Genomic DNA, 22,331 nt, shown 5'->3' with positions numbered 1-22,331 from the left:
TAATCGATCTGTATATTGCTTGCAGACAGGAGGAGTCTCATCAAGCTTACAGTTTCTGTACTTTATTTTCAGCATTAAATTGTAAGCACAGAAAAAGAACAATTGACAATTTGGAAATACAAAATTAGTTTAAAAGTTGTTACAAAAGATTTATTGCAAATTGACACTGGGTTTCTGCACAAAAACAAAAACTGTGCTAATTGTGAAAAAGCCACACCAAGCCGTAACTTCTCAGAAGTGCCTGAAATTGTGGTGCAGTCTCTCGAACACTCTCCAAACCTTTACATAATCATTTCCACTTTAAACCAACTCAAGTCAATCTTCTCTACAGGACCATGTAATGGATAAAGTATATAAAGTGGGAAGTAAGAGGATGAATCATATCTGAATAATACAGAAAAGCAAAAGCTGAAGAGTAAGAGGAGCCATGAAAAAGTTTTTCAGATTTTGATGAGATGAGAGTGAGTTTACGATGCCTGCCCCTCCAGCTCCGATGCCGGGGCGTCTGGCTCTTCATCATTGTAGATGTTCTCAGCCTAGAGACAAATTTGATCCAAGATTATGACAAAATATTTGTTACGAGTCAAATAATTACTGGAGACAAAATGAAGGATTTTTGCACATACCATCTGCCAAACTTGCATAATGTTGTCCTCTGACACTGAACATATTACCCAGGGTTCATTTGGATTCCAAGAGAAATCGGAGATCTTCGCTGTGTGACCGCCGTGAATGAACTGATAAAAACAGTAAAATGCAGGCATAATCAAAAATTAAGGAAATTATACCAATTGTAACCTTAACAGAATAAGCAACTCAGCAAATCTTTCAAGACTCACCAAAAGTTCAGGAGGCCCGTCCTCTGCATCCTCCGCAGATTGTTCCTCTCCAATTTTACTACAGGACATAAATGTAAGTGTCAATATTTGATGCCGCATATCAAGCATTTTTGCAGAATTGGGCATGCCTAAATGTAATGTACGTTTTTACAGCAATCTCTGCAATTATCCACTAGGTGGCCTTCTTACCCAACTTATAAAACACTAAAGCATCCACTGATCCAAAAACAGTAAAAACTAGGGCTGCACAATGTGAGGAAAAGTTGCGATGTGCGATGACGATGTGAGTTGCGATAAATATTTTATATTTTTTCATGTTTTAGGGGCCATTCACATGTCGCGCCTAAAAATGGGTGGAAAATGCTAGACACGTAGGTTATTGTCACATGACCTGCACGCTGTGCTTGTGTCATTCTAAAAAATGTTTTTGAAATACCTGGAAATAACGAGCGCGTCGCACCGCGTGCGAGTCTCGACCACGGCGCTTCCAGAGCGCGCCTAAATTTGAAATAATGAACTTGAGCTCGCAATAGACGCAATATGTGAATCACCGCTTTCACAGTACTGTTTGCGGCGTCGTCTCTCCTAAATCCAAAATAATTCCAGCTGAAGTGCTGTTCCTTTTCACCACAAGGTCTTCGTCTGACAACACATTTTCCTCACTCTTCTTTCCTTCCTTGCTATAATTTTGCTAACAGGCACAGCGTCGCAACTGACAAATCACAAATCAATCGGAACGTAGCTGACTTGGGGGTTCCCCTGATTGGCCTAATAGCATGAACGCGCAAACCATCCATTCGTCCCAAACTGCCTACTTCAATACTATATAGTATGCAAAGAGTACGAGAAGTAGTGCTTTTCGACTAATATATAGTATGGAAGTATGTGGTTTGGGACGCAGGGATGTCTTAACCTGAAAGGTCAAACGTTCATTACATGCGCTTACCGTTTTCCCTTCATTCATCGCGTCAAGGCTGTCTGTTGCGATGTGTTCATCGCGTGAGTTCAAATCGCGATGACGATGAAAATTCGATGTATCGTTCAGCCCTAGTAAAAACTGTATTTTGATCATCATTCTGAATCTGATCTCTAAAAAAAGTCCTTTACAAAAATGCAATTATCTCAGCTTTTTGTTAAAAAAAAAAGTATTTTTGAATAAACCAACCACTATTTGAGAGGTGTTAAAAAGAGAACAAATGGATATTGGATTTTTTTGTTTATTTTAAAAGCAGAGGGTCTGTTCTTTCATTTAATATACTGTATGATTATATATTTTCAAAGAACATTTTCTGGAAGGCAATAACCTTTTGTGAAAATGATAAAAAAGCTGGTACTGGCTGGAAAATATAAAATAAAAACGCTGGCAGGGAAAGAGTTAAGAGAGACCCCTACCTACATACTTTGAAGTGAATTGATAAAAATTGTCTTATTTTACATAAAACTTTGTGCTCCACAACCTTTTTTTTTTTTTAAATAAATTGTGTTGATGCAGTTTTGGACCCACCAGCGCGTCTGCAGAATTAATACATCCTCAGGTGAAAAAGTAGTACACTTCCATCGTGTATTTAAAGTGCTTTATTTTCGCACACTAATTTTGTACTTAAAGGAACAGTATGTAAGAAATGTATATCAATTAATCATAAAATGGCCTTGATATGTCACTAGACATTAAGAAATCATTTTTATTTCAAATACTAATATCACTGACAACAGTGGTCTGGCCAGGATATTGTCATTTAAAAAGTGGAGTTGCAGCCCTCAACTGTTGTGTATGTTGTCATGTTGTGGCCACAGCTGTGTGATTGCAGTACCAGTTTTAGCCACAATCCTACATACTGTTCCTTTAATATACTAAAAATTCATCTTTAGTACTTCTTAAGATGTTCTTAAAATCATCTAAGTGTACTTCACTGTGCTATTTTGAGATAAATATGAACTAAAATGTGCTAAAAAAGTATTTAAAAAAATTATTTAGGTACCACTTGTAATAAACTTGAACCCATCTTTGTATGAAAGTTGAGTTTAAGTTTAATACAAGTGTTAACTAAATACATTTTTTAATACAGATAGTATGTTAAAAGTGCATTTTGGTTCATATTCATGGCGTCTCAAAATAGCACAAATAAGTACACTTAGATCATCTTAAGAACATCTCAAGATACTACAGATTAATTTTTTGTATATTAAGAACAAAATTAGTGTGTGAAAATAAAGCAGTTAAAGTACACTATGGAAATGTACTACTTTTTCATCTGCAAAAAGTGAAACTTAAAAAGTAAGAACAAATATTTAGGAGCCATCTGAAGGAATTCCTTCACAATTCATTATGAATACAAAGGACAGAGTTATTCTGCGTGATACCTCAGATCCCAGACATTCAGGCGTCTGTCTGTGCCACTGGACGCCAGGATGGTCTCATTATGGGGAGACCACTGCACCTGTAAATATCATAAATTGTTAATTTCAAATACTTAATGTGATCTTAAAATTCATAAGGTACTTTTTCAAAACCTTGAGGGTTACCTGGAAGATTTCATCCTTGTGCGATTCAAATGAGTGAAGCTTCAGCTTTAGGTTGCGCAGATCCCACAATGCAACAGTCTACAGTGACACATCAAACAGATGTGGTAAGCATGTAAATATGTTTATCATTGTATTTATTGTTTATATGGTTACATGTGTGGTTGTAATTTACAACTTTAACAGACCTTGTCTGCCGAGCCAGTGGCGAGAATAAACTCGCTGTAGGGATTGAAGGACAGGCAGTTGACTTCAGCTGTGTGAGCATCGACAGCGTGACTGGGCTTTGCTGTGTTATTCGATCGAGTGTCCCAGCTGCAGAAGAAAGACAGAAATTCAACTATAGACAGGAAATCTGTTGGAAATTCTAACATGGTTTAATAAGTAATACTGTTTATTGTATGGATTCCTAAACTAAAGGATGCTTGTAAGGTTTTGCTCGCTCACATCATGAGTTTCTGGTCATCCGCCACAGAGCCAAAGAGCGATTCATGTAGAAGATGCCAGGACACATCCTCCACCACAGCTGTGTGTCCTGTAAAGATGGTCTTTGCATCTACTATCTTTGCATCCTTTGGAGCACCACTGATGTCCCATAGACAGATTGTCTAAAGATTAAAAGTAGAGACTTCATAAGCAGTTTAAAACATCAACTAGATGTTTACAATTCAAGTACGCAAAAAACACAAACTATGAGATTTCTTTTTTTGCTGTAAGGCGGTAAAACTGTCAATCATTCCTACAGATTGGATTTGAAAACCAAACTGGATTAGTGTACAGTGTAAACAAAGCATTTCCATTTAAATCTCAGGTTGTGTGCTCACATGATCGTCTGATGCACTGAGCAAATTTCCACTCAGGTTCGGGTTCCAGGACAAACCGTAACCCTCTTTCTGATGCCCCCGCAGCCTCAGGTCTGGACTACATTCACCACTGGGATCTGCAAATTGACATTGCTCAGAATTATTATTCAAAACAATAGTGTTAAAGGGATAGTTCATCCAAAAATGAAAATGCTGTCATTATTTGCTCACTTTTAATGTGATACACATCTTTTAAAATTTCTTTTAATTAGCACAAAAGACGATATTGTCTATTTTGAATCTGTTTTTGAGCACCATTGACTTCTGTAGTATTTTTGATTCCTGCTTGATTACAAATATCTTTTTGTTTTTAGCAGAACTGAATCATTTATACAGGTTTGGAACAACTTGACGGTGAGTAAATGATGACAGAATTTTCATTTTTGGGTGAACTATCAGTTTAAGGGACAATATGTAACACGTAATTTTTCGCCACTAGAGGTCGCCATACAAAACCAAAGGAGTAGCTTGATGACGCTGCTAAGGAACGTGGAAAGATGAAAGTTGTAGTCTTTATCCCCACTCCCGAATGAAAATCAGTCCGATGGAACTCAAAAATCATGTTCATGGATGATGTTAAAGTTTCATAACTGTGTTATAACGTATGCCAACACTAAGTGTGCTCTGATATATCGGCTGATGATGCTTGCTATGCTTTTCAATGAATTACGTGGAAATGCCGCTACATCCAAAAGCCAGAGGGCGCTCTCGTGCAGAAACTCAATATGCACTGCAGACGAAGAACCAGACACAAGCAGCAGTGTTGCCAACTTTTCAGACCCCTTTAACGACTTATTTTCAAAAAAGGGACTAGCGACAAATCTAGCGACTTTTTCTGGCGTTGTTGGAGACTTTTTGACTTGAAAGCACGTATCATTCACTCTTCTCAACGAGCAGCTACCGCTGCTTCTGTGGGCTCCACCCCCATCCCAAAGCACTCACAGGCGGTCTAGTCCTCGCGCAGCAGAGCAGAGTCTCTCCCAGCTGCAGTCAGGGCAGGAGATGTTGTTCATCTCTCCGCATCCAGACGGCATAATCGTGCATGCGGGAAGCATTTATGGTTGGATGTAAATAAATGGTCTTTTAATAAATAAAATCACTGTACAAAAATAAATGTATTTGAGAGAGCTGAGCAGCAGCACCTTCAGACAAAGTGAACGGAGTTGACGCATTATTGAGCTATATACGTTACCTGCAATTTAAACAACGTTTCCCATAATTTATCAGTTTATCTTCATATGTTTTAAAACGGGACTATTTGGACATATAGGCTAAACAGGAAGATTGTTTCATGAGAACAGAAGCAAATAAATGAACGAGAAAACTTTTTTATTTATTCATGTGTATTAAAATTACATTTGTGACCGTTCATAGAGAAAGAGACATTTGAAAAAGCCAATGTAATAAGAATGCAAATACGACGTGATGACGTCACTGTTATGCTAATGACACAGTGACGTAATCCAGTGACATTTAGCGACTTTCCAAGCAAGCTTTAGCTACTTTCCATTGAAAATAGTTGGCAACACTGACAAGCAGCTATGACACGCAGCCCCAGGAAATAGCTTAAGGATAATTTTATATTGCTGTTCTTCATAACTTTTCAGGTATTTTCATTTCATGTTCATAAAGAATATGTATAATGATTATGTTTGACGAGTGTTGCTTTTTCAAATGCCGTAATACATGAAATAGCTGTGAATAATATCAGCTGTGCAATTCAGAATAGTTATCGGCCACGTATTATAAGTGTATATCAGCATTTATCGGTGCACCCCTAGCCAACGTGTATGATATGATAGAAAACAAATACAGTGGCGTGCTAGATGCTACAATACTACTACTGCATACTGTTCTGCACAGATGCTGTCGTCGTTTGACATCTTGCAAGTGAGAGTCGATAGTTCTGCTTTTGGATCACTCTTATGATACTATGATGTCAAACGTCGATCGGTTGGTGCAGGGCTGCATGAATTCAAACACATCTATGACTATAACTGCACCAAAAGCAGAGAACCCTATATATAGGGGCGTTATACTGGTTAAAACTGCTAATTATCTAAATTCAAACATCATTGACAACATTTGAACATAATATAGACTCACCTAAAGGATTATTAGGAACACCATACTAATACTGTGGTTGACCCTCTTTCACCTCAGAACTGCCTTAATTCTACGTGGCATTGATTCAACAAGGTGCTGAAAGCATTCTTGAGAAATGTTGGCCCATATTGATAGGATAGCATCTTGCTATCTTGATGGGAGATTTGTGGGATGCACATCCAGGGCACGAAGCTCCCGTTCCACCACATCCCAAAGATGCCCTGTTGGGTTGAGATCTGGTGACTGTGGGGGCCATTTGGGGTAAACAGACCCTTTTCTGTTTCCCAGCGGCGGAGTGATATATCAGCGAGCAATGAGTCTTCCAAGAGAAGTCAATGGAGTTTTACAAAATGAATACAAAATGCCAAATAAAACGAACACCACGAACCACTCGGTGAGTAGCTCAGTTTTGAAAATGAACGTTAAGTGTTGTTTTAATGACATGTTTGTGCATGGTCATTGACTTCCATGCTGAAGCAGTCAAGAGACACTTCTAAACAAGTCAAAAAGTCAAGACACGACCCATTGTCAAAATTTCAGTGTCCATCACTGTAGTTCATTCAAAACAAACCAGAAATGAGACTCAAAGTGTTAAATACCGGAATTATCCTTTAACCCAAGATTGAATGCATTATAAGATGAAATGAGTACTGACCTGGTTTGGAGGGGTGTTTGGTATAGTCAAACACCAGCACGTCAGAGGTGGGTGTCTTGGTGGCGATGATGCAGGGGTTTTGTGGCATGTATCTGGCTCTGTTCACTTCTCCTTCATGATTGATCTTAATCTCAATTTCAATCTTTCCGCTCACTGACCCGAACCCTCCAAACTCTAAAAACAAATATCAAAATACATTCACTGACAACCATATCCAAACGGTGCCCAACTATAACCAATTTTCAAAAAAAGAATTTGCTTAATAAAAAATAAACTCAAGTTGACAAATGATTGCAGTAGTCCAAATGTTGCTTGGATTCTTAAATACATCACTAAACATCCCGTGATAAAGATCATACCTGCTGAAAAAACAAACACAGGCAAACAAAAGAAATCATTTCAGTGTTGTGACAATACATTTTTTTAAAGTATACTTTTTGCATATATTCATGAGTCAATTCACCTCCTTTTTCACTGTCATAATGGGACGCATCAAACTGCGCATCATCATTAGGGATCTGAACACTTGCGATGACCAGGTGGTTCTGCTCATCCGAAGTGTGGGTGCCCAACACCAGCCGATGAAGGGCATAGTCCTTTCCCTCAGGCCTTCACAGAGAGATATCAATCAAACTATAGCTAAACCATTGATCTGTAGATACCAAGCAGTCTGCATTTTGTATCAACACAAGCAGGTGGACACGCCAGATTACCTGGTCACATCAGGAAGCCACTGCACTGTCAAACTCGGCCACTCGAGGGCATGTGTCATGACTAGATCATACAGGAATGGTGTGTTTTTCTTCCAGATCTTGTATTCTTCATTTATAACTCTCTCCTCTACTGCATCATCATATACTGTCAAGGGAGAATATTTTAAGATGTATTAAGTTTAAATGAATATTAACACATTTTAAAATAAATGAGTTGTGGGAGTTTACTACACAAATGCAGCAATATTCTCATATAGATGACTGAAAACAGAAGAGACTGCATTAAAATATCATTACTATCATCTTGAAGTGACGTACATAAATTATGGAGGGAACTCAGTCAACATACAATAACAGCTCAATGTAGTCTAACTAATAACTGCATTTATTTTATTACAATTATTTTATCATACAAATAGATTTAAATGAAGTGACCCATGTGGTTTTAATATAAAGTGGTTCTGGATACTATATTCATTCATTCTCACGTCAGTATGCGAGTAACATCCATTAGCACTCAAGGCTAAAGCTAACAAACTCTGCTAAAGAGAAAAAGTAAAGCATGAAAATCGTTCAGCAAAAACATTTACCTTCTTTATCTGCCATTTTGGCGTGTTTTTCTACAGGATACCCACTGAAGGAACTTTGTGATTTAAAGCCAAAAGTGAAAAAACGATGGTTTTAAGGTTTTACTCCACAGACTCCGTCAGCCCTTGTAAAACCAGCTCGCATCCCATACGCGCAAAATGATTCTGAAGACGTCCGAATCGCGAGACGACTCGTTCATTTGAATCGTTCGATTAAATCCAGTGGAATTGATTCACAAAGCGCTTGATTATTTTATTTTAGCTCTGACATATAGACTTTACTAAATTAAATTATGCATTTCGTTAAAACGCATCATTATATAGATAAGTACTTAACGCATAAAAAATGAAATTGTGTAATTTTGTTTGTCTGCGTATTATTTGTAACGCTTCTCAAACATATCGCCCTGCAAGGGTCATCTCAAAAGATTCAGTGCATCGTTATCTTAAAAGGGTTCGTTTAATTGAATCACCCAAATGAACCGATTCTCAAATTAAGCGGACCAGAGAATCGAACTTTACACCACTTACCTGCGCATGCGCGTTTCTTTGCTATCAGAACGCGACAAATGAATGCAACGTCATATTTATGCGCACCATGTATTGCGTTCACTACTGAACGCTTTAGCCGTATGCAATGTGTAAATAATGGTGTAAAATGACAGATAATGATTTGTGCTCATTACAGGCAGATCGTTCAGAGACGCAGGGCTCAGATCTGACCACTGAGAGTCAAATAGACGAGTCTGAAACTGTTTCTGGCTTACTTAGGTATTGTATGAAATGTGTGATATATTTCTGCTGACTTCGATAAACACTACCAAATGCATATATTAAATGTGATATGATGATGACAACAACAAAACATTCGCTAATTTATGCGTATGACATCACATTCTCGCTTTTATAGTCAAAAACAACGACGAGCTGCTCTTAAACGCGAAAGAAGGAGAAGAAAGCGCCAAGCCCTTGCTAAATTAAGAGCAACAGGTAATTTCCATTCGAACCCTTTAAGTTACTTTCTTTATTCATGAAGTATGCTAAACACATGCATGTAACAAATCTCTAGGTCAGTCACAAAATGAGGAAGACAGTGCTGGAGATGAGGAAGAGGAGAACGCTGATAAGCAGAGGTTTTTCTTCTGCACTTTAATATGATCAACAATTGTAAATTAGACAAAATGTGGTTATGTAACACTCTTTCTATCCAGGGAGCTATTGCAGCAGGAATGGATGGAGAGAGAGAGAATTGCACAGGAGGAATTCCGGCTGAAAACGGAGAGAGAAGAGGCGGCACGAATTAGAAAAGAGGAAGAAGAGGTAAGCAATCACACGGACTGTTAAATCAATGTATCTTGTTTATTGTTAGGTACAGGTGAACTTAATAACTTTTAGTTATTTAAGATGTAAAGGCATGATTTCAGGTGTTAAATTAATTTGCCTATCGTTCTTCCATAAAAACAGAAGCGGATCCGAGAGGAATGGGAGGAGCAAGAGAAAAAAGAACAAGAGGAGCGAGAGCAGAAGGAACAGGAGAAGAAAGATAGAGAGGTGATCCGTACACTCGGAGGATAAAGATGCTGATGTCTACATATATCCTCTATTGCATTTATCTGTCAAATTAACACCAGATATCAAAACATCTCATGATGTCTGCAACAAATCGGCTTCAAAAGGCACACACGCGTATCTCTCTTTTATGTGTACACGTTGTCATTTTGTTTGTTTAGCGAAACATTGCTTCCGTGTTTCCTTAACTAAGACACACACAATGGCTTGATAATCCAGCAAGTGTCCACTTCCCCTGAAGAAAATGTATCTTTTAACATCATTTGAGTTTAAATTATTTTGTTCACCAACACCATGAAGCAATATGGTAATTAGTAAACAAAACGTGCTGATATCTTCAAAGACTTTTTGAAGTACTAGTTAAGTTGTCTTAACCAATTCTAACAGACATGTGCTTGCACCACAGAATTTCACCTGCCATACTGTGTATGTTTGCACCATTTATAGGAAGCTGTACAGAAAATGCTGGATCAAGCAGAGATTCAGGTAACATTTACACATTTTGCTTTTCATGGGAGATGTATTGGAAAATATCGATATTTATTATTGCATTCTGTTTAAAAAAAAATATATAATAATCCACATATTTAGCTGGAAAATGGTGGTCCATGGAAAAACCCTGATGCCCCAAAGGATTACGGAACTGAAAAGGACAAAGCAAACTGCCCTTTCTTCCTTAAAACGGGTGCTTGTAGATTTGGGGAACGGTAAGTTCATTAAGCTCATTAGATTTATACTTTGTATATATACTTATTGTCTTAATGTTATATGTTATTTTTAAATGGATGTTATTGACAGTTGCTCCCGAAAGCATGAGCACCCATTATCCAGCACCACTCTGATGGTGAAGGGGATGTTTGTGACATTTGGCATGGTGCAGATTGGACGTGATGACTATGACACTGATGCCAGTCTGGAGTACAGTGAGGAGGATGTGCACCAACAGTTCCTGGATTTCTATGAAGACGTTCTGCCAGAGTTCAAGAATGCAGGGAAGGTGGTGCAGTTCAAGGTAAATTAAACAAATCCCTCAAATTAAAATAACATGATAGAAGCAATATATTGAACCTTTCCTTGTACCTTAATAGGTGAGCTGCAACTTCGAGCCTCACTTGAGAGGAAACGTTTACGTTCAGTATGACACGTAAGTCCAGGAATGATATATGTTATATATATGATATAGATCAGATGTTGTAATGACTGTATGTTTTAATGACTGCAGAGAGGAACAATGCAAAGAAGCTTTCATGATGTTTAATGGCCGTTGGTATGCTGGTAAACAACTGCAGTGTGAATTCTCTCCAGTAACTAGATGGAAAACGGCTATATGTGGTGAGGAAAACATCATTCTGTATAACAGATGCACCAAACTATTCACCTGGGCTTTATTTTTTTTGTGCTGCAGAAAAAATGTGTATTTATTTCATTATGCATAGGTTTTCTTATTTTTTCCATTTCAGGACTATACGACAGACGCAAATGCCCAAAAGGGAAACATTGCAACTTCCTCCACGTATTCCGAAACCCAGGCAACGATTTCTGGGAGGCGGACCGCGATCTTCACATGTCCCCTGAACGTGGTGGCGGCTTTTCTAGTCGACACTTCGGAGGCAGAGATGGAATGTGGTCCCAACGAGGAAATAGCCCTGACCGATCTCAGCGCAGAACGACAGATCGAAGGAGCCGCAGTCGTGAGAGAAATAGTTACAGGGGGAGGCGGAGTCGCAGCAGGGAGAGGCGGAGTCGCAGCGGGGAGAGGTGGAGCTGTAGCAGGGAGAGGCGGAGTCGCAGCAGAGGAAGACCCAATCGAAACAAGGAAAGGCGAAGTCGTAGTAGAACCAGAGAGAGAGGGCTGTCACAGCAATCGCTGATAAAAGGACAGAGGTCTCAAAGAGAACAATTCAGAAGAAGCAGGAGCCGATCCCGAAGCAAAGACCAAGAAGAAAACTCAAGAAAAAAGAGGTCAAAATCAGACAGCCCGGAGCATGTTTCCAAAAACGGATCTGTGAAAAAGAGTCGTCACAGCAGAAAAAGCAAAAGCCCAGAGGACTCTGACGCGACAGAAAAAGCATCACACCACCACAGGCACTCTAAAAAGAGTAAAAAGAAAAAGAGCAAAAAGAAACACAGAAAAAAGAAGAGTAAATCACACAGCCCAAGCTCTTCTGCAGGGTCTAATGAAGAATCTGGAAATGAGGGTTGTGATGCGACTCAAAAGTCAGAAGTGTGCACAGAGGAGGCTCATTTTGGAGACGATACAACTCTGGCAGCAAGTGCATGTACAACAGACAATACAACAGATATCCAGGCTTTAGATGGTTGTCAAGAAGAAGAGGAAGTCCATGTAGTGCTTACAGATTCGACTTCTGAGACCACCACATATTCCGAGGATAGATTATGTAAAACATAAACCTTGTTAGTGTTTCCATAGAGCAGCTGTTTTTTAATTTGCATTGCAAACTCCCCAGTTTTCCTGATATTATTGTAATAAGTAATATTGCTGGTGAATGCATTGTCCATACTTTTGTAATTAAATGACTGTTTCTGAAGACTTGAAGTGTTAAAGTGCACCTATTTCATACATTATTTTGTGTATTTGGTATAATACAATGTGTCCGCGGGGTTTATGCTTAAAAAAAACATTATTTTCCACATACCGTAAATTTTTGTAGCTTCAGATATTCTGCCTTTCTCAAACGCATTGATTTTTACAAAACTTATCGATTTAAAAAGCGTTATGTCCCTGATAATCTGTATGTTGTGATTGGCCTGAATGACTCTGACGTCAGACGGAAATGTGATGCTCTTTACCATGTTTGAAAGATTCGCTCGCAATGCAATGCTAACATTAACTTACAGCCTGTGTGTTTGGAATTATGATAATGTCGGTCTTCTCTACATCACCAATCCCAGGAAGTAAACTGTTGCCTACAATCCGTCTGTTTGTTGTAGTCCAAGAAAAGACATAGAACCGACGATAGAAACTCTTGTCATCGTTTACCTTGGTGTTGTTTATATACTTTTGCATATCGTTAACATGTACTAATACACCAAAGGATATGTAAAATCGTGAATTGGACGATAGCTGCTCTTTAAAGTGATGGTGAAACAAACATTTTATACAGTCTTACCTGGGTGCTCATGTTATGCGTGTTGAGAAACATTGCAAATGCTGTTAGAGGTCAATGTTACATACTGCTTCTTTAAGCAATATCACAAGATCAAGAGCTTTTTTGAAAAACCTGATTCTAAGCGAAATACTGATTTCATATAAACAAGAATAATTGACTAACATTTAAAACTCAAAGCTTATTTAATGAAAATAGTTCTGGGAAAATAGGAACTCTTTTGCATTTCCGAGTAACTCACAATAGCAGTGTTTCTTTACTGAATAAAAATGAATTGGTTAAATAAACAGTTCGGTATTGATACATACTTCTCTTTTTCAAATGTTTAGACTTAAAGGCGTTCTGAGCGAATCTGCGAGACGTTAGTTTTTGTTGACGTTTGAATTGTTTTCAAACAGACGGAGCGTAGTTAACTCCTCCCCCTCCCTTCCGTGCTTTCATGAACGCGCCCAACCCCAAAACCCTTCTTGTCGTTTATTGGCTGGAATACTTTGTTATGGTTTCTGTTTGTAGGTTTGGCCACTGTGTTGTTGTTGCCGTTTGTGAAGCCTGGGCTGTCTACAGAGATCGCGTTTTTTTACAGTTTGATCAGCGGACAGGCAGCAAGCAGATAGTGAGGAGATGTTTGCTGTATGTGACAAAAAAATTTTATGGTCTAAAATGCGTCAATTCGCTTAAAGGTACAATGTGTATTTTTTAGAAGGATCTCTTGACAGAAATGCTAAATAATATAAAAAACTATATTATCAGGGGTGTATTAAGACCTTTCATAATGAACCGTTATGTGTTTATTACCTTAGAACGAGACCTTTTTATCTACATACACCGAGGGTCCCCTTACACGGAAGTCGCCATTTTGTGCCGCCATTTTTTTTACAGAAGCCCTTAACGGACAATTTTTTTTACTAAGTTGTCTCAGACGATGACATGTTTGTCTGGTGGCGGCTACCGTAGCTTCTCTATGTGTTTCAAAAGCGAGGGGTGGACTAAGCCGTTGGTTGCAATTCGCTAAAATTTACACACTGCACCTTTAAAGGCGGGGTGCATGATCTCTGAAAGCCAATGTTGATATTTGAAATCACCTAAACAAACACGCCCCTAACCCAATAGAATTTGGACCTTTTTTTGATAGACCCACCCAACACCTATGCAACCCAGGCAACGATGTTGTTTAGTAGACACGCCCCTTACTGCTGAGTGGCTACAAGTGTGTTTTGGTTGTCGACCCGACTCCCTTTCCCCAAGTGTTTTTCAAAAATCATGCACCCCCGCCTTTAAAATACTAATCTCATAACCTTATTGAATCAGATGCATATGAATATATTTACTTAGAATCAGATGCAAATTCTATGTTTGTTTTATTATGACTTTATAGGTTATGTTGAACTTTCAGATGAATTAAATGAGTGTTGATCTGGTCTTGCTTTCGTTTTAGACGGCCTTGACTACAACACTATACTAATAATAGATCTAAGAAAGATTCACATGACAAACCACATTATCTCACTTTTATTCATTGTTTTGTTCAGATGAAACTGCAAGTAACATATATTTTCAACAGCAAGTCACTTTAATAAGATACCATACAAAGATACATGTTTTTATAAAGGATAGTCCAGCCAAAATGACATTTTTGTCATGATTTACTCATCCAGATGCATTAAAACCTATATGACTTGTATTCATTTTGTGGATGATAAAAGTTAAAGACTCTATTTATGTTCATTGTATTGGAGAAAAGCAGCATTCACATTTTTGAAAATTTCTCTGGTGTTCCAGTCACATAGGTTTAAACAGCATTTGCGTGAGTAAATGGAAACCATTTTATTGTTCAAAGAAAGGCGTGAGCATGGTGGAGTATTCTTTGGCATTGGAAATAAAACTGTCAACTGGTAAAACTACTGATCGGTCTGAACCAATTAAGTGTTTAGATGAAGAAATTTATTACAGTGTTATTGGTCAAAGGTTTATATAATACTGATGTTTACTTGTGCCATCTTTAACACATCTTCATAAGAATTTATGCCAAACATTTCTCAATGTTTAATTTACGACTCTACCAACAACCCACAGTATATTTTGCATTTCCCTGTTGAAAACAGAGTAGGAATGTTCAGTCCCTAATGCTTATTGTCTAAAACAGTAACAGCCCATTGTCTCATTGATGTGGGCCTAAAAAGTTGCATAAGATACTGGCAAACTGTTTCAGCTGTTAGGGAGTGTTTTAAGGCAGCTGAAGGTGAGAGGTAATGTTATAACACAGAGAAGACGTTTTAGTGAATGAATATAGTTGACACAAGTCTGTGCTACACATGTATTGACCCAAACCTGAATCCAAACAGTCAAGCACTATGGGAAATTTACATATCTACTGTATTATAACGTGCAGATATATATTTCAATATGCTCAATTCCCCCAGATGTTTAGCAGTAACATTGCAGCCTTCAATACTTAATTATTTTTGTTGTCTCAAGTGGATTTTGTAAAAAGCTTTGACTAAAAGCTAATCTATAACACAGATATGGAGTATTTGGGAGTATTTAACATGCCCACGGATAAAGAAAGTAAGGGGTATTTTAATATTTCAGCTGGGTGAGTTCTCAGGTTTTATGTCAGTCCAATCTCTTCCAGAACACTGCGTGGTGTCTCAGCTTCCTGTAAGAGGTAAAAATCACAGGAAATTGAATAAATACATTTATTCATCCACACATATTTATAACGATCATATCGTTCGTACCTCCTGCAGCATGTCAGCCTGCTCTATGGCTTTCAGAACGTTCTTCTTCGATGTCTCTTGTGCTTCTCCACCCAGAATAAACTCATCCAAGATGTAATAGGCCTTCTCAAAGTTGAAGATAATGTCCAGTTCACAAACCTGGAGTTTAATAAACATGCAAACAACTTCACATATAGGTTGCAAAAGAACAAGACAAGCTAATTTTTTATCAGCTGTTTGATACAGATATGACGATGACGTAAAACTCACACTGCCAAAATACTTGTCCAACAGCTCCACATATCTGTGGATTATCTCCAGGGTTATCAACTCATTTTCCTGGTCCTCCACAGCACAGCAGAAGTACAAACTGGCATATCTAAAATCCAAAGTAAGATCACCTTTTACAAATTATAGATCGTGAAACTGAATTATGAAAGCTTAGCTTTTCTTTGGTTCCTCTTTTTGACAACAGAGCAAAGACACAGTGTATTATCAGCTATTAAGCAATAAAATAACCATGTTCTTAAAGGGACACTCCACTTTTTTTGAAAATATGTTCATTTTCCAGCTCCCCCAGAGTTAAACATTTGATTTTTAGCATTTTGGAATCCATTCAGCCGATTTTGGGGTCTGGCACTGGCACTTTTAGCATAGCTTAGCATCAGCCATTGAATCTGATTAGACCATTAGCATCGTGTTAAAAAATAACCAAAGAGTTTCGCGACTTTTCCTATTTAAAACTTGACTCTTCTGTAGTTACATTGTGTACTAAGACCGACGGAAAATTAAAAGTTGCGATTTTCAAGGCAGATATACGGCTAGGGACTATACTCTCATTCTGGCGTAATAATCAAGGACTTTGCTGCTGTAACATGGCTGCAGCAGGCGTAGTAATATTACGCACTGCCTGAAAATAGTCCCCTGCTATTGAAAGTAACCAAGGGAACTATTTTCGGGCAGTGCGTAATATCACTACGCACTTCATTGAATAAAAATGAATCAGTTAAATAAATAATTCTGACTCAATCAGCGATTAGCCACGACTTACTGGCGAGTTTTAGTTTTGTATTTAGTAGTCATCATATTTCTCCAATTAAAATTTTTAGATTTAAAATACTGATCTCATAACTTCATTTAATCAGATGCAAATATGAATACACTTCTTTAGAATCAGATGCAACTTTTGTTTTATTATGACTTAAAGGGCGTGTTGCAGGTTAACCACCACTGTTGATTAATGGGTACATAAATCACTCAAGATATTTATATCATTTTTAAAATGTCTCAAAAAAGGTCTTAAAGACCCTTTTTTAATGTTTTTGGTATTAACGTTTTTTTTTTAAGCAATTCGGCGATGACGTCACGTTGGGTAGAAGTAGATGAAAGCCTCAGCCAGAGCCATAGAGATAGATGAGACATTTATTGATTTTATTAATACTTACATTTATAATATGGAAATCATATATACATAATAGGAAATATATAATGTGGTATACTGCAAAGTTACTTTACCTGCTAATTATTATTTATGATATATGTGGAGATAAATAAAACTTTGCAAATCTGCTGATTCAATCCATTCATGTCCTGACCACCAGGCTAGAGAGTTTTAAACATCCTTAATCCACACTTACTAGTCTATCACATAATATCTAAAATATATTTTTATGTGAAATAAAAGAAAGTTTTGTGTTATTGTTTATGCGATCATAACGAATCACACGATCATTTTATACACAGAAGCAGCGGTCAGCAGCTGCAGCGGGCTTGAATCCGACCGCATAGGCGCATACTGCAATAAACAGGCGTTCGGCGGCTTTTTACATCAAAGGATGACAGGCTAGAAACCAATCACTGATCCCCGTATTTTTATAAATCCTGGACATGATTGGACCGGCCGAACGGGTTGAGCACTTTTATATTTGTTGAGCAGAGAGGCTGCACAGTTTGACCAGCGTGCTGCGGGAACCGGCCGCACATCAGACCGACAGACGGTGTTGCTAATATCCTCCCAATGTATAACTATTATCAGACCGGCCAACCGGGAAAGTCCCGACTCTCCCGACTGACACTCCGCTACTGGCTGTAGGGAAATGTGTGCGTTTTGATTGGTGTTCGAGGCTCTTACCCCGCGACCTGATGTGACGACGTGACGCCTCACTCAGCTTCCAGGATTTGAGTCATGCTGCCTGAATTCGTTTGTGCTGAAGATCGCATACACCCATTTCAGCAGGATTATGGTCCCCCTCAAACCAGCACGCACAAGTATGTTAATTGTTTGTTTACTTTCTACACGAAGTTATGCTAACGCTATCTGGCTTTCTGCCTATCTCTCTATACTAGCCCATCTATCTATCTATCTATCTATCTATCTATCTATCTATCTATATGTCTGTCTATCTATCTATCTGTCGTTCTGTCTATCTAGTCTATCTATATCTATGTATTTATCTATAATTTGCATTGATATAATCTGAATATTGTACTTTACTCATCTCTCTAGTCACTCTCAATGCTCTTAACGCAAATTCTCTCCCCAACATGATGTCATGCAGTGCGTTGAGGGGGAAAGGAGAATCCTTGCAAACCGCTGTACTTTTTCGTTTTGTATTCCGTTTTGTGATAACCAACAACATAAAATACAATGGATAACAATTTAAATGTTTATTATCAACAAGCAAATTGCCCAAATTCGTGGAAAATTTTTACCTGCAAAACGCCCTTTAAGTCATAATCTTATTAAAGTGACATTACACTGATAAAGCCCCACCCACAGCTACTGACTGACAGTCCTGCATTACCAGTTTCAGCCCTCAGCCAGTTATACACCGTTCACCATATCTCAATCGTAAGATACTATTGTCTCAGACTTTATTAACAGGAATCAGATCTATATGAACTGAAAGCACTTAGGGGGCGTGCACACCAAAGCTTTTACGACCGCGGCATGTTTTCAATTGTTTCCAATGGAAGCTCTGCGTTTTTCAAATAAGCCAGCAGCTAGCTGTTTTCTTCCGCACTGAAAACCGGCGCCTGGCGGTTTTTTCGCGGTGAGCGCCGAGAGTTGAAAAATATTCAACTTTGTGTGAAAAGCTCTGCTCGTCAATGTCAGTTCTCACACAGCTGTCCTATCACAGTGGAGGAGGGGCGGGACATTACCACAGCAACCAACCGGCTCACAGCTAGAGTATCACAGCTACCAAAGCGCTCAGCTGAAAAAACAGCTGGCATTCGGCATTGTCCTGCCGTTTTCAGCCGCGTTTAAAAGTTTTGGTGTGCACAACCCCTTACTCTTTTGGTGGGGGGGGGGCAGTAGCTAATTTGTATTTAAAAGGTACACAACATGAAAACCGCACATTTTGCTCCCACCCAAATAGGGGCATTTTAGACATGCCATTTAATTATTAAATATTTAACTTGAGCATAAACTTCACAGATACATTCTGGACACACTTGAGACTTATATTACATCATGCATAATATGTGCCCTTTAAATATATCAAGGTTATTTTTTCACAGAATGTTCTTTACATTAAACAGGATAATTTTATGTAGAATACAGTAAATCACAAAAAAAGACTTAGCTTGGTTTTCACAGACCGGGACTGTGAATGGAAACTATGTACAATGATTAAAGAAGAACAGGGCAACAAGCTAAACTGAAAATGTAAACATTTTCAATTGTAACTGAAACAAAAAACATGAAGGCTTTTTTCAATCCATACAGCCCACTGAATTCCTGAACATTATTCAATGCCATTCTCTAACCTTTTATAGACTATTTTCAAATCCCTCCATTCCAGAAAACTGCACATCTTGGGTTTGCGTGCCAGCACCATCTGTATGACCTCTCGTGAGATCTTCTTCTTCTGGGTATCAGACAGTGCCACATACCATTTCTGAAGACGCAGCTTTCCCTGTCTGCTGAAAAGCAGCATAAACTGCATCTACAAAGAACGAAAAGCAATGAATGAGGATGTGTCTCAAATACTTTTGAGTTACCTTCCTCGAGACCGCATTTGTTTGTGTACCATTGGTGCCTAGCTAAGCAAGCGCGTGCAAATATTTTCTAACATTTCTCGGCATACGGTTCGAAGACGTTCACCATGTTGCCGATTATAAACTCAGTACGTATTTAACATTCGCAACAGAAAATATTCACTGTTGACTGAATTACTTTTGTTTGTTGCAACAAAGAGGAAACGATGCGTTAGCCAGCCGGTTGCGGCCATGTAAATATTCACGAATGTCAAAAACACTATCGCTTTCGCTACTATCCTTATAACTGTTATTTTGGGCTGGTTAGCCAGATTACTCACTCATGTGTATCGGAGTAAGAGACAACATGATTTACCTTAAAGTTTATATTACACTCGTTTCCGTGAGCGTAGGGTTCGTGGCTGATGTAGTAAACGTCCCTTCCCGTTACGCGCGGATGTGAGGACTCCCGTTATTGAAATCCTCATCCTCTCATTGGCTCAGTGCCTCATTGCTGAGTCTTCGTATTGGTCCGGACTGGAACTGGGTGGATGAGGCTCAAGGCTGTGTGTTATGCATAATTCATCGATATAAGCCAATGGGCCGAATAATCTTAAAGTAGTCTATCTGAAAGCATATAGGCTAATAATTTATTTAAATAGGCTAATTTAAATATATGTAATAATAAACGCATGTATTGTGACCTAGGATGTCAAACAAACTGCAAATTACAAATGTTGCCTCTGTAGCACAATAGTTATTTTGGTAAAGTTTTCCTCTTTTTATTCTAAATATTACTACACCCAATTAAATCCATTTCACCTAGAGATGCCAACTGCAGATAACTCTGAATCAGAATATTACCGTTATAGCACAAGACGGACAAAAACTTGGAGAGGTGCACAATTTATACATGATTTATGCAATGTGGACTTTCGTTGAGTGGCCATTATCTGCAGCCAATAGAAAAGCTTCTCTGTGAGAAATGTAAATGAGAGCACATCAATTCAGGTCGCGACCTTTAATCGGCTATTAACAAAACATAACGATATAGCTGCCATATCTATGGGTGAGTTATTTATGATTGTGAAAACAGGGACAAAAGTGGACAAAAGCCTTGGCACAGATTGCTGTCTGAATGCTTTCTGTATTGCCCATCATTGCATTCTCATCTCTTAAATATGCAATTAACTTCAGACAACACCACAAATCTAAATCAAAACAAAATAAGTCTCATGAACCTTAGCATCTCACATTAAGGGTTATTTTGCTTTAAAAGAACAGTATGTAAGAAATGTATATCAATTAATCATAAAATGGCCTGATATGTCACTAGACATTAAGAAATGTTTTCATTTCAAATACTTATATCACTGACAACAGTGGTCCGGCCAGGATATTGTCATTTAAAAAGAGTTGCAGCTCTTAACTGATGTTTATTTTGTCATGTTGTGTATTGGCCACCAGTTGTGTGATTGCAGTACCAGTTTTAGCCACAATCCTACATACTGTTTCTTTAAATGGCTTAATAAGGAAAGTGGTACTTCTGAGAAATAAATGTAAAAACTGTCATATTTACAATTTTAAAAAAATCTGTCTCTCGATAGTTAAAGACCCCTGGGCTACACTATGGGGCAGTTTCCTAGACATGGCTTATGTACTGATATTTTTTAAATATATTAGCACATTGTTTTGTCTCAAGATGCACACCAGTATTGTTATTGTAAGGTTTTTTTGTGAAAACTACTTGAAAGTCCTGATATAACTAGGGCCTAATCCTGGATTAATCTAAACCATGTTCGGGAAACCGCCCTTAGGTGCTAAACTTCCCTGTGATTGTCTTATCTGATTAACTGTCTGTTAATAAAGCAAAATATCTTATTAACTTAGTGAAAGATCTGTGTTGTAAAAACCATTTGTGTTTATAAGAATTTGTTTACATTTGTGTAATTATAACATTATTCCATTTATTATAAATTACATTTTATTTACGTACCCTAACTAATTTAATGATATATTAATTCATTTATTTTGTTGTTTTATCATTCATTTTTATTGTTATTCTTATTATTCTTTATATTCAACTTATATTATATTACATTCATTTTATTTAGTTTTTCTATTCTACATTTTACTGTTGTTTAATCTTATGATTGGTGCTGTATGTATTGTCTCCAATGGTCTACATCTCAAGGTTTTTATAAATGTCATGAGAATGTTATGAAACAGTCAAATTCCCCTGTCTGTGTTTGGTATCATACTACCTGCCAAATCTAAATCTAGTCAGACGAAGTTTGTCCTTCCATCGACAAAGTTTGTCAGACCATCAATGAAGCTAAACTGAGCATTGAAGCACAATTGAGATTCAATAAATCATTTTTACATCACACTTTGTCTCCTGCCTGTATATTATCTTCATATCTGTTTCTGCTTCTGGTTGATTTGAAGTATTAATTCAAAACAGTTGTTATTTGTGTGTAACTCTACTTAGACTTATAAAATATGCAAGGCATATCCATGTAATCTATTTTGGTTGGATCTATTAACAGTGAGTTAAAGTTGTTCAGGAAACATAAACCCACGATAAACTTTAAACTTAGCCTACATTAAACAGCAGAGGTCAATGCTAAGAACTGAAAAAATCTGAAAAATC

At 37.8% G+C, this 22,331-nt stretch overlaps 3 protein-coding genes across 3 annotated transcripts; 1 reads left to right on the top strand and 2 right to left on the bottom strand.

The window, feature by feature from the left end:
- Positions 1-42: 42 nt before the first annotated feature.
- rbbp7 (RB binding protein 7, chromatin remodeling factor) lies at positions 43-8,443 on the bottom strand. The gene is made up of 12 exons (XM_065241652.1): positions 8,287-8,443; positions 7,697-7,841; positions 7,447-7,592; positions 6,984-7,157; positions 4,184-4,299; positions 3,807-3,967; positions 3,548-3,674; positions 3,363-3,440; positions 3,201-3,277; positions 840-897; positions 627-737; positions 43-536 (listed from the first exon to the last, which is right to left on the bottom strand). The coding sequence occupies exons 1-12, from the start codon at positions 8,300-8,302 to the stop codon at positions 468-470; spliced, it is 1,278 nt and encodes a 425-aa protein (XP_065097724.1). The 5' UTR covers positions 8,303-8,443; the 3' UTR covers positions 43-467.
- Positions 8,444-8,853: 410 nt separating this feature from the next.
- Positions 8,854-12,401, top strand: zrsr2 (zinc finger (CCCH type), RNA-binding motif and serine/arginine rich 2). The gene is made up of 11 exons (XM_065241650.2): positions 8,854-9,054; positions 9,194-9,273; positions 9,353-9,416; positions 9,495-9,603; positions 9,748-9,834; positions 10,300-10,338; positions 10,444-10,559; positions 10,651-10,864; positions 10,941-10,996; positions 11,075-11,184; positions 11,313-12,401. The coding sequence occupies exons 1-11, from the start codon at positions 8,942-8,944 to the stop codon at positions 12,260-12,262; spliced, it is 1,938 nt and encodes a 645-aa protein (XP_065097722.1). The 5' UTR covers positions 8,854-8,941; the 3' UTR covers positions 12,263-12,401.
- A 2,075-nt stretch (positions 12,402-14,476) lies between these two features.
- ap1s2 (adaptor related protein complex 1 subunit sigma 2) lies at positions 14,477-20,206 on the bottom strand. Its single transcript, XM_065241649.1, has 5 exons — positions 20,055-20,206; positions 19,469-19,647; positions 15,968-16,076; positions 15,719-15,856; positions 14,477-15,636 (listed from the first exon to the last, which is right to left on the bottom strand). The coding sequence occupies exons 2-5, from the start codon at positions 19,645-19,647 to the stop codon at positions 15,589-15,591; spliced, it is 474 nt and encodes a 157-aa protein (XP_065097721.1). The 5' UTR covers positions 20,055-20,206; the 3' UTR covers positions 14,477-15,588.
- Between the last annotated feature and the right edge of the window lie 2,125 nt (positions 20,207-22,331).

The sequence above is a fragment of the Paramisgurnus dabryanus genome, chromosome 14 (genome assembly GCF_030506205.2).
Source record: "Paramisgurnus dabryanus chromosome 14, PD_genome_1.1, whole genome shotgun sequence".
Classification (NCBI taxonomy): domain Eukaryota; kingdom Metazoa; phylum Chordata; class Actinopteri; order Cypriniformes; family Cobitidae; genus Paramisgurnus; species Paramisgurnus dabryanus.
Note: the sequence above shows the minus strand (reverse complement) of the source record. Positions and strands in the feature narration are given on the sequence as shown.